At 52.5% G+C, this 12,073-nt stretch overlaps 1 protein-coding gene across 4 annotated transcripts in view; it reads left to right on the top strand.

The window, feature by feature from the left end:
- KLHL18 (kelch like family member 18) overlaps nucleotides 1-12,073 on the top strand; it is a 51,335-nt gene that overhangs the window by 28,800 nt on the left and 10,462 nt on the right. For 3 of the 4 annotated variants that reach the window (XM_061396981.1, XM_061396984.1, XM_061396983.1), the window contains 5 exons: nucleotides 105-245; nucleotides 4,456-4,654; nucleotides 7,312-7,472; nucleotides 8,678-8,814; nucleotides 10,294-10,531. In XM_061396981.1, coding sequence (XP_061252965.1) covers nucleotides 105-245; nucleotides 4,456-4,654; nucleotides 7,312-7,472; nucleotides 8,678-8,814; nucleotides 10,294-10,531 — 876 coding nt within the window. The remainder of the gene's footprint in view (nucleotides 1-104; nucleotides 246-4,455; nucleotides 4,655-7,311; nucleotides 7,473-8,677; nucleotides 8,815-10,293; nucleotides 10,532-12,073) is intronic. The other variant, XM_061396982.1, reaches the window with a different exon arrangement.

The raw sequence follows: 12,073 nt of genomic DNA, 5'->3' as shown, positions 1-12,073 counted from the left end.
TGGGGGGCCATCCATTCTCAGCTAACAGTGTCAGCTCACTGAGGGCACGAGTCTCCTGTAAGCCAAGCCCCATCTCTGAAGAGCATCTTTCCTCTTTGCTCTAGTGCCCTGGAAGCTCTGATCAACTTTGCCTACAATGGCCACCTCGCCATTGACCAGCAGAACGTGCAGTCCTTGCTGATGGGGGCGAGCTTCCTGCAGCTGCAGAGCATCAAAGACGCCTGCTGCACGTTCCTCCGAGAACGGTGAGGTGATGCGATGGGCGTGGCCCGTGGTGGCGAGCGGACCGTCTCGTCTCTGGGATCCTCTGCCAGTTTGCTGAGTCTTGGGGGCGTGGAAAGTCTTATGAAGGGAGTGAGGAGCTGGGAAGATAACTGCAGAAATGACGTTTCTTGAAATCATTCTGAAGCAGTACCCAGTTCTTTGGGATGCACCTTTGAGGAGCAGGATTTATGGAGCCCTGCCTGCATTCTCCCTTGGCCTGACGTGTATGTCCTCTCCTGGTCCTCTGCAGTCTGACCAGCCACCTCCAGATTTGGTCAGCGTTGCCTAACGGTTCCACAGCTGTCTCCGTCTTTGTGTGGATCCTTCCCCTGCTTGAATTTCTTAGCCTTCCTTTTTCCTTCTGCTCTGAAATACCCCTGCCAAACTTCACCTCTTAGAATTCTCTGTCCCCTTTAACCTTTAATCCCCTGGGAACAGTCACTGTGTGCTTTTAGGGTCAGGGCCATGCATTATGGCCTTACCTAAGTCCAGCGCTTGGCCTTGACCTTTTGAGGACTTGGCAGATAAAAAGGCTCTTCCTCCCCTCAAGAGGCAGAGATCTTAGTCACAAAGTAGAGGCGACTCTGAACACTGGAGGCCCAGGGCTGAGGGTTAGTGCTGGGCCACACACAGGCAGAGACAAGCCAGAACAGCACCCCACAGCACTCCTCTGTCTGTGGTCTCTCCAGGGCCTGGCTCCAGCTGAGCTCCCCTGATACGGGGCCCCTGGTCTCAAGACCAGCATTCCTCTTGCCTCACACCTGCCCTCCTGAACCTCATCCCCTCTGAAAACCCCCCCTTCCCTCTCCCATTTCTACTCCACAAGCCCAAATCTCTTAACAGCTCTGTGGACCCCCACTGCTATCCACATCCTGCCCATGTGGTGCTCAGGGGCATCAGTGAGCACTGCTGTGTGTGCAGCTGGTCTCAGCAACCGTGGGAACGATGCTAACAGGCAGGGGCACCCTTCGCTGGTTTCATTGGGAGGTGGGTGGTCCTGTTTGGGTTTTGCAGTGGAGACCATGTAGTGAGTGCAGCCCCAAAGCCTGACTTGACCAGCCCTAAGATGCCTTCTGGGTCAAGCTGCGTGTGGCAGGCCGTGGGGCACTCGCTGTCTGTCCTACTCCTGTGTGAGCTTAAGGACACGGACTGGACTTGATTCATCCCTATATTCCCACAGAACTTGGAGACTGACTGAGGCCCTCTGGAAGGGAGGAAAGGTGGCCATTCTCACGAGGGGACAAGAGCGCCACCTAGTGGCCTTTGAGATCCTTGCTGTCAACACTGGATCCAGGCTCTATGAGTGTCACTGAAAAGATTTTTAGACCAGTGCACTTTTTACATGCACCAGTAATGACATCTCAGGAAAAGGTGCTTAAACACAAAGCCTGATGTTTTGAGTCCATCCTTGACATTTTTCTGTTCAGCACTGGGAGCCTCCTTCTGAAGCCTAAGCTCACACCTTATTCCTGTTTTTTATTCCCTGCCACAGGCCCCTGAGGCTTGACCTCCTTTCTGTTTTCTTTTCAATGGCTGCCATCACTGCCCAAGTTTCTGGGGGGTGATTCTCCCTGAGCCTGACTGTAGAGCGTGATGGGGTCTCCCAGCTGCCCCCTTGACAACAAGTACGTGGGCCCTTCACTTTCGAGGTCTGATTACTAAAGACTTGAGGGAAGCCATCCTGAGCGGTAGTGGAAAGGCCAGGGCTTGACAGAGCACAGAGAATGTATGAAGCCATCAGAGTTCTTAGAGCAGTAGTTCCTGAGGCCGCTCTGCCTGTGAGGTCTGCAGTCTGCTGATATTTTTTTCCCCGTGAGATTGGGGTTGATTTTTTTCTCTTGACCCCTTTTCCAGCCTTCAGATGAATGGACCTCCTTGTTTTTAGGTGGACATTAGAAGTGGGTATTTTCCAAAATCTCCTTTCAGAACTGGATCGGAACATCAGATGCACCTGTAAACCAAGCCAGTAACTTACTCAATTCAAGTCGCCGCTTCCTGCCTCCGATAAAGCATTGCATCTTATCCTGGTTAAACAGTGTCAGCCCAGAAGGAGGCTGGGAAGCGGCTCTTGACAGATGTGGGCCTCTGTCGGCCCTGTGGGTTACTGTCCCTCTTGTCTCCCTCCTTCTCCTGAGTGGCCCCCTCTCCTGCACAGCTCTCCCTCCTCCTTCCCCACCAGTTGGCTTTCAGACAGGCTCCCCACATCCCATCCTCTTAGATGTGAAGACCCACTTCAATGGAAGGTGTGTTTTGCACTCAGTATCATGGCAAGCCAGTCAAAGGTGAGATGCAAGAATCCTGACCAGAGGGAGGGGTTGACATGTGTCCCAGGCAGCAGTGTGGATCGTCCTTTCCCACGTCTATGGACTCTACCAGCTCCCTGTCCATGGCATTTGAACCCTCTTCTTGATGTCAGAACAATGGAGTTGAGTGACCATGTGCTTATAGAGGCTGGAGTGGGGTAGGGGGTCTCTCCTCGTATCTCATCTGCCAAATGGTATGAGGTGCTTTGAGCAGGTCTCATCCTGAGAAAGGCTAATGATATCTGACAGATGACTGAGCTGACACTCCGACCCTGAGCCCTGTGTTCCCCCCTGGCCATGCTGCTTGTCCATAGGTGCTCCGTGCTCATGTTTCCTTGGCCTTTGAAACTACACTTAGCTTTGCAAAGTAATGGACAGAGCCAGCTCAGGCTGGAACAAAAAACAACTATATAGAATTTAGTCATAAACCAGGCTCCCGAGATGCTCCGCCTTCTCAGTCCCTGACAGGTCTGCTGCTGGGGGGCAGTGCTGAATATTGGTTGGTAAGTATAGCTTACTGTAACCCTTAAATCAATAGGGGTGGGAGAGGAGAGAAGGCATTCTCACAAGGAAAGGTCAACCTGGGCAGTTTTTAATGTAATATTTACCATCTCCTACCACAAGACTATCAGTCACAAAATCAAAATAAGAAAAGCCTTGTCCCTCGGGGTCTACTGGTACCATCAAGATTTCGGAACCACATTGAGCTCAGTGGGAATTTTCTCAGATGCAGTAATAGTTGGAAAAACAAGCATACTAGAAAGTACTAGAAATTAAACGTGCAGCTGACTTCATACCAGACACCATGCTGAGTGCATTTCCTATGTTCCTGCCTAATGGCCACAGCCCCAGGAGGTGGGTAGCTGTTGGCATCACCTTTTTCTAGGTGAGGTTACTACTGACACTTGAGGAGCCTAAGGAATCCCCCCAAGTCGCCCAGGGTGGCAGGGTCAGAATTGAACCCCAGGTTTCCCTGGCTCTGATGAGCACACGTCTGCCTGAGGGCTTTAGGAACGTTCAGTCTCAGCATCCCCACTTGCTTGTAGAGAGACTGTGAGCACATTTCTTTGTTTCTCTGAGCCTCAGTTTTCCACCTAAAAATGAGCGCAATTACTGTTATTTTGGGGTGTTGTTTAAAAGATCCTAGAGAGGGACTTCCCTAATGGTCCAGCGGCTAAGACTCTGGTCCCAATGCAGGAAGCTCAGGTTCAATCCCTTGGTTGGGGAACTAGATCCCACGTGCTGCAACTGAAAAAGAACCTCATGATGCAACTAAGAGCTGGCCCAGCCAAATAAATAAATATTAAAAAAAAAAAAAGAGATCCTAAAGAATACGTATGGAAGGCCTGGCGCCACATAAGTAATACGTGTCACTGTTGTCTGAGCAGCCAGGCCCAGAGAGCCTCTTTCTGTTTATAAAAAAAAATTGAAAAAAGGAAAAACGTGGAAGGGTCCTGACGTAAGAGAAGTCATCTCTGCATGTGGTTTAAACTCTCATTCTACAACTTCAGGGCCTTGCCGGTGTCCAGAGGTGGACCTTCAACCAAGAATGTCAATGCCTGAAGGAAAGCACAGTTTCCCAGAATGTGCTCCGTTCTCTCCTGAAAGGTGCTTCGCAGGGCTTCCCATAGAGCTCTGTCCACCCTGGCGACACCCGAGTCCCACGAGGCAGACGTCTTTGAAGAGAATCTGCCTTAGTTTTGTACCTTTAACAAGTGGAGTCCCAGAGAGGCTCGGCCTGTGTCACCCAGGGAGTTTCCAACAAAGCTGAGGGCCAAGCTTGTGTATTTTCCCCATTCTGTAGCTCTGCTCAGAACCAACTCGAGCATGACGCAAGATCACATTCCTCCTCTTAACTTTCTTCTTCTCACCTTCTCTATGCCAAAAGGCTTCACCCCAAAAACTGCCTGGGCGTGCGCCAGTTTGCCGAGACCATGATGTGCGCCCTGCTGTACGACTCGGCCAACAGCTTCATCCACCAGCACTTTGTGGAGGTGTCCATGTCAGAGGAGTTCCTGGCCCTGCCCCTGGAGGACGTGCTTGAGCTGGTGTCTCGGGATGAGCTGAACGTGAAATCGGAGGAGCAGGTCTGTAGAGCAGAGTCTGCAGGTGACACGGGGGGCTGCTGTTCTTCCTCATCTTTGGAAAAAGTAAAACAGAAGACATTGCAGATCGTGGTGTGTGTGCCCCGTTGCTGCTCATGGGTTCACTTTATCATACCATCTGCACATTTCACGAGAACTTTTTTCCCACACATTTTAGCATCTAAAAAATACTCAGTTGATTTTATCAACTGCGTAGTCCTCATTCTTCGATGTTTGGGTTATTTTCCAAAATTTACTCTTAGAAGTAATGTTTCCATGAACTGGAAATGAGCACAGATAACTTCTTGAAAGAATCTTACTCTAAAGGTGAGTAGAGATAGGGGCAGTGGCTAGGGGGCATATGAAGTCAAGAGGGTCTTGATTGTTTTACGATGAGAGAAATTACAGTACAATTGGACTGTTGATGGGAATTTTCCAGAAGAGGGAAGAATTGGAAATGTAGGAGAAAGGGGAGATTGTTGTCCTGGGGTAAATGAGAATGGACAGAGTGTAGGGTACAGGGAGGGTGTCTGAGAGGAGCTCGGGCCCCTCATGTCCAAGGCGAAAAGGAGAGCCCATGCCCAGCACAGCAGGAAGGGCGGTGTGCTGAGAGAGTCTGCTTACATTGTCTTCTGGTTTGTTCCTGTGTTCTCAACTGAGAGCGAGGGTGAGGGAAGAATGTTAGACGTCTGAGGAGAGATGAAAAGGTACGAGCTAGGCATCGAGGAAAGAGGGGAGAGTAAATAGACGAAGCTCGGGACTTGGAGAGGGCTGGATAGGAGGCAGGGCCGGGTGAGATCTGCAGTCGCAAGTGTCACATAAGCTGGTTGGCCCTGTTGTGTGTTGTCTGTCGGCTGTATGTACTGGTGCAGGGTAGAGAGTGGGTTGTGTTTAAAGAGCTGGGCTTTATCAGGGGACTCAGGTTTTTTCTAGGTAAGTGTGACTCAGAGAAATAGGAGACTAACATGGGCATGATAACCCATGGAACCCGTGTAGGTGAGAGAGCTAAGGAAATAGGCTGGAGGGGGACCTGAGAGGGAGGTGTGGGGTGAGGGAGAGCCATGCCCAAGGCTAGGTAGAGTTGGTTGCTGAGCTGGAAGGACTGGAGGCAGTGGTCAGGTGCTGCTGCTGCTAAGTCGCTTCAGTTGTGTCCAACTCTGTGCAACCCCATAGACGGCAGCCCACCAGGCTCCGCCGTTCCTGGGATTCTCCAGGCAAGAACACTGGAGTGGGTTGCCATTTCCTTCTCCACTGCATGAAAGTGAAAAGTGAAAGGGAAGTCGCTCAGCCCTGTTCGACTCTTCGTGACCCCATGGACTGCAGCCCACCAGGCTCCTCTGCCCATGGGTTACTGGAGTGGGGTGCCATTGCCTTCTCCGGGTCAGGTGCTAGTATACTTAAAATCATGGAAGGTACTGGCCAAGCGAGGTGTAGGTGATTATAGGGTCCTCTCAGGATAAAGACAACACCTTAGAGTAATCAGGAAAAGCTTAAATGAGGGGCTTCCCTGGTGGATCAGTAGCTAAGGCTTCACACCCCCAGTGCAGACGGCCCAGGTTTGATCCCTGAGCCGGTACCACAGGGAACTGGTACCACAGGCCGCAACTAAGAGTTTGCATGCTGCAACCAAGATCCCACGCAGCCTAATTAATTACAAAAGAAAATCTTAAATGAAAGCGGATGGTTTTAGTAGCCAGAGAGGAGTGAAGGTCATCCTTTCTGTTGAACAAAAGTGTGGTGCAGGGTGTCTTAAGAGGACAGTGAGTTGGAGGGCAATGAGGGCTGGGCAGTGAAGGGCATCAGCCACAGGGTTGAGAGGAGGTGTATTTGGACCCAGCACTACAGACACCCGGAGCACCATGGCAGCAAGGCCTCTGCTCAACTGGCCACAGGTTTGGGGGTATCATGAAGCTGTACCTTGGCCGAAGGAGCCCCAGGCTCCATCAGACACTCAGCAGAGATGTTAGTCCCAGCTCAGCTCCTTTCCTTAAAGTCCGAAGAGTCCTCTCCCCTGCATGTTAGTGACCATCAAAGAAGCAAAGCCTGAGCTCAGCAGCATGGACCCTGAGATTTAGAGGAGCACACCCCATCCCAGGAGCAAGGGGCCCTGCACTGGTTTGTCCACTAGTTAATATGGCCCAGGGCAGCTCACATGTGCTGTGGTATATTCTTCAAGGGCCTTTGGGCTTCAGAGGGAGAGATGCTTGTGACTGGAGCCCCCGGGGAAGGCTCCTTGGAAAACCCACTTCTGAATCCAGGCCTTAAAGAAATGGGAATGAGTTTAGATGGAAAGGAAGAGATTCGGGCATTCTAGGTGAAGGGGGCAGCCGGCCTGCCTAGAGAAGAGGATGCAGGAGCTGCGGGAATTAAGGTCGACAGTGCTTTGTTGTAGGAGAGAGAGGAAGAAGGAACCTCGGGCAGGTTTTCATTAGGAAGTCATAGTGAAAGCGAGGATGGTGTTCCAGTAGCCTCGGCTTGCGCCTCAAGAGACTGGACCGGATGGGGTAGCTGGGGACGTGGAGAGAAGGTGGTGGATTCAGGAGGCAAGTCAGGAAAGATGGGTGGGCCCAAGGGAGTGGAGGGTTTGAGATTGGGGGGTACCGGGGTGCAGGCTCTGGATGGAGGGGTTGCCACCAGCGTTCCCCTCTCTGTTGTGGCAGGTCTTTGAGGCCGTGCTGACCTGGGTCAGGTACGACCGGGATCAGAGGGGGCCCTGCCTGCCCGAGCTGCTCTCCAATATCCGCCTGCCCCTCTGCCGGCCCCAGTTCCTGTCGGACCGCGTGCAGCAGGATGACCTGGTGCGTTGCTGCCACAAGTGCAGGTAAGCGGAGGTGGGCCTGCACACGGATGCTGCCCAGGGTCTGGCGGGGAAGAGAACCTGGCCGCTTCGTTCAGGGGAAGAAGCATTTGGAGTGGTCATTCTGAATTTGTGGCACACAGGTTGATCTGCCTTCTGTCTAGAACCTAGAAGGGTCCAAGTCTGTCACGTTGAGCAGAGAAATGTGCCCTGTTTAAGCATCAAGGCAGAAGGGTCTTCCTCCCCTAAGTTATCTGAGGATTTTCTAGCATCGCCATCCATTGAGCTGTTATGAGCTTACAGACGTCTGTCTTGCGTGCCCTGACCCTGTTCTCACCAGCAGCTGACTTAGTGGTGACTTCCTGGGGCTCCTTGTGCTCCTCCGTAAACATTAGTCAGTGTGCTGGCCTTGGGTGGGTTTGTCCAGCTGCAGTACTGGGCGGGGTGGGTGGGGCATGTTTAGGAGCAGGCAGAAATGGTACCCAGGGTAAACCAAAGAGACTGTGATGCGGCAGAGCCACCAAAACAGCTCAGGAGACGCCATCCTCGGGGGAGGAGGTTATAAAGTAGAGCAGCAGCGGAGCGTCTGCGTCTTCCTTCTTGCTCATCACATTCCACATTCGCAGCTGGCTCAGGAGGAAGTCGGGGGGTGGGGGGGCAAGCAGTGTGAAGGTGTGTGTCAGGTTGGGCTGGAGGTGTGGCTGGAGGCAGCTGAGCCCCTGGAATGAGCAGTCTCAAGGGTGCCGTTGGGGAGTTTGAGCTTGGTTCTGTAGGCAGTGGGTAGTTACGGAAGGGTCTTAATTAGAAAACCAACCTGGACGGCAGGGTGGAGGCCGGCCTGGAGGCAGGGGTCTCTCAGGAGCAGGTGGCTTCTGCCGCCTCAGTCCAGGTGAGATGGTTCATCGCAGGGTGTGAGTTACAGGAAAGAAAAGGAAGAGCTGGGTCTGAGTGGCAACAGGATGCAGGCAGCTTGTTGAGCCTCCCCAAGCCCAGCTAGTTTATACAAGACTGTTTTTCTTCTATTTAGCTAGCGGAGGTGGGCTCCACTCATCTCGTCCCTCCAGTGTCGAGTGGGTCTCAGTGGTTGTGTGTAGTTTCCCTGGACTCGCCTGCGTTCTTTGAGACCAAACCTTCCTCCTAGGCTTCCCATGCAGTTGTGGGTGGGACCTGAAAATGTGGGGCAAGAGGAGAGAGTCCTTCCTGTCCTGGATTCTTGCACTTTATTCCAGGGACCTGGTAGATGAAGCAAAGGACTATCACCTCATGCCAGAGCGCCGGCCCCACCTGCCGGCTTTCAGAACTCGGCCTCGCTGCTGCACATCCATCGCTGGGCTCATCTATGCTGTGGGGGGCCTCAACTCAGCAGGTATCTTGCAGCTCCCCTTCATAGAGCCCCGTCTTGGCCGCCGTGGTTGAAGAAGCACCCAACAAGCTAGCCTGGCTCCCCTGCTTCCTCTCCCTGGTGCCTTTTGATTTTATATCGTCGCTTTGCTGTTAGGGCATGTCAGATATTAATACTCTTGAAACAGAATATCAGAGCACAAAAGGTCTTTAGAAATCCTGCAGGCCTGGCCTTCACAGTGAGGAAATTGAGGCTCAGAGAACTTGATCTGTGTTCACACAAGTTCTTTGGGCTGAGCAAGGGCCTGGCTCCTGGGCCCACACTCATTCTCTAATATCCTGTCAGCTACGGGATTTACTCGGCTCTGGATAGGATATAATCAGAGACCCAATTCTGTTACCAGGCTAATCACATCGGGTCGTGTGGCCCTCTGGGCTTAGACTCTGAGATGTCACCGTGTAAGAAGCCAAATTCTCCAAGTACACAGGGTCTGCACTGTCAGTACTTTTCACTCTTGGACTCTTAGCCTCTAGTGAAATACACGTGCCTTATAGTCCTCGTGCTCTTGGCACTCCTGTGTCATACAGTCAGGCTCTCAGGAACGCTCCCTGGAGCCCGGGCCCCTCCTGCCCACCCCAGGTGTCACTGTCGGGCGGGAGTACTCTAGGAGAGGGCAGTGGAGACTGCTGAGTCCTTGCAGTGCAGAGGCACAGGGAGTTGTCACCTAGGATGTGAAGGCCTGGCCTCTTCAGAGGCCGCCAGGCTGATGGGAGGTGGGGAGCTGGTGGGCAGTCCTGGACAGTTTTGCTTTTGATTGAAACTTCATGGGGAGATGGGTCCTGGCCTCTGCTGCTTGTTAACCATATGACCTGGAAAAGGTAAGTCCTCAACTAGTGAACGTAGAGCATGGCAGGTGCTGAGTGTCCCAAAACAGAAGAAAACAGGGAGGGGGTTATTTTATTTGATCTTTTAAAAAAAAAAAACAACAACAATAGTGAAAATGGTGGGGTTGGAGTTACTCCTGCTGCCGTGGTTACCATTGGTTGAGCTAGGTGTTCTGTCATGTAATCCTCGTGGGAACTCTGCCCTGGAAATGATCTCACGTGTGAGAACAGAAGATGGGGATGCCAAGCAGCTTGCCCAGGGCCCCCTGCTAGGAAGCAACAGTCGCACTGGAGCTATGCCCTGCTCTGTGGGCATGCCGCCCGGGTCGGGGAAATAGTGGACCCCATTTGCCTTCACCTTTGCCTTTCAGCAGGTGAAGAACCTTCTTGCCACTTAAAAGCGCCCTATCTAGAAAGGAAACAAGCGCCTCCAGTCTGCTTCTGATTTCCCTTAAAGAATTAGGTTTGAGGTTATCCCCGGCTCCAGTTCCACAGGGGGCCCTCCAGCCTTGAGTGATTGTGTGGGAAGAGCTGATAAGATCAAGTCGAACATGCCATGTAATCATTGCCCAGCAGCCGTGATCTAAACGAGCGGTCTCATTTGTTTTAATTTGAGTAGCAAATTTTTATGCAGGTGACTCCCTGAATGTGGTGGAAGTGTTTGACCCCGTCGCCAACCGCTGGGAGAAGTGCCATCCCATGAGCACAGCCCGCAGCCGCGTCGGCGTGGCCGTGGTGAATGGGCTCCTCTACGCCATCGGCGGGTACGACGGCCAGCTGCGGCTGAGCACCGTGGAGGTCTACAACCCGGAGACGGACACGTGGACTCGAGTGAGGAGCATGAACAGCAAGAGAAGGTATTCCGGGAGCAGGCTGCACGTCCTGCGTCACTCTTTGGGACCCCATGGTCTAGGATGGTGGCGCCATCCTAGATCAGCAGGACACGAAGTAAAACAAACTCAGGCTTCGGCCTGGGGATCCCTGCAGCCGCTGCCCGTACCTCCTGGGAGCCAGCACCCCCGTCTGCTTGTGGTAAAACCCCTGCCTTGTCCTTTGAGGAACCTGGGGAGATGACACAGGGGCGTGTGGACATTGTACTGTAACTTAAGTGCCAGATAAGGACTGAAGGTTTTTATTATGGAAGACGCAAGGAGGGAAAGAAGCTGGGCTGGAACATCGGGAAGGTTTCGGCAAAGAGGTGCCGGGACCACAGTTTGAAAGCTGAAGAGTAAGGAGGATTTAACTTCTGTCAGTCACACGAGGGAGTTGGAGGGAATTCCTCCCTATGCTCTCTTTCCCCCCAGGATCCCTGCCCCACATGCTTTCACTGGCAGGGGCTTTGTGGAGCACAGCAGTGCTCTTTACCTGGGGGCTCCACACGGTCCCCAGGCCTGAGCACACAGCTGGCTGTGAGGTGGACCAAGCTTGTGTCTCCTAACGCCTTCCAGCCACTTGTCTGCTTCTGCCCACGTTTCCTGAGTAAGACGAGAGATGAGAGGACATCCAAGGTGCCCTGTTCGTTTAACCAGAACGGTTCTGCGTTGATCCTTTTTATGTATTGCGCCTCCTGGACATATGCCCAACTTTGGGAGGAAAAAGTTAAGATGATATTATTTTTGAAAAGCCCTGGACCAGCTGCCCTTTAAGGGCCTTGTCTACTTTTGTAATTCTGTGGCCTGAGTATTTGCCTCACAGACCCCTTTGTCTGGCTGTGATTTGGGTTTTGTCCTCGTAAGCTCGTGAAAAAAGAGAGAGATGCCAGTCACCGTGTGTGTGAGGAAGAGGAGTCATGTTTCAGCGTGGAAGTCCTTTGCCACATGGAAGTGTCACAGCCATGATACACGTTGTCCTCATTCAGTTGTGTCTGTGTGTGACCTCGAGCAGGGAGGAACCTGCCTTTGTATCAGTGAGATTCACAAAAGGCCAAAGAGCTTCGTTTTTGGAAGAAAATATATGTAGAAAAGATCTGTCCTCTAGTGGTTCCTTCTCCTCCTGCCTCTGCCTCGGGGCTTCCCCTTCTGGCTCCTTCGGTCCTTTGCAGCTTTCTATGGCCTCAAGTGACTCACTGCTCAATATCCCCCATCAGGAGGGCCTTTTTCACTTTAATGGCCATGAGTTGTTTTTCGTTGCGTGTCTGCTCTGGGCTGCTTGCTAGCTTCGACGTCACAAGGTCTGGAATGCTGTCTGGGAGGAGCCCGCCGGGTGGCACCTTCTCTCACTGTGGTTATTAGGCGCACAGGCCCAGCTCCATTGCATCCCCCTGAAGTGACAAACTGCCTTAAAATGTGCATGGTCACTTCTCCCCTGATGAACCACATGCCTTCTCTCCTGCTGGCTGGTGACAGCCTCCTTTCTACCGTTGTTCCCTGCCCTCCTCTAGTCCTGCAGGCTCCTTGCCC

The sequence above is a fragment of the Bos javanicus genome, chromosome 22, assembly GCF_032452875.1.
Source record: "Bos javanicus breed banteng chromosome 22, ARS-OSU_banteng_1.0, whole genome shotgun sequence".
In the NCBI taxonomy this organism is placed as follows: Eukaryota; Metazoa; Chordata; class Mammalia; order Artiodactyla; family Bovidae; genus Bos; species Bos javanicus.
Note: the sequence above shows the minus strand (reverse complement) of the source record. Positions and strands in the feature narration are given on the sequence as shown.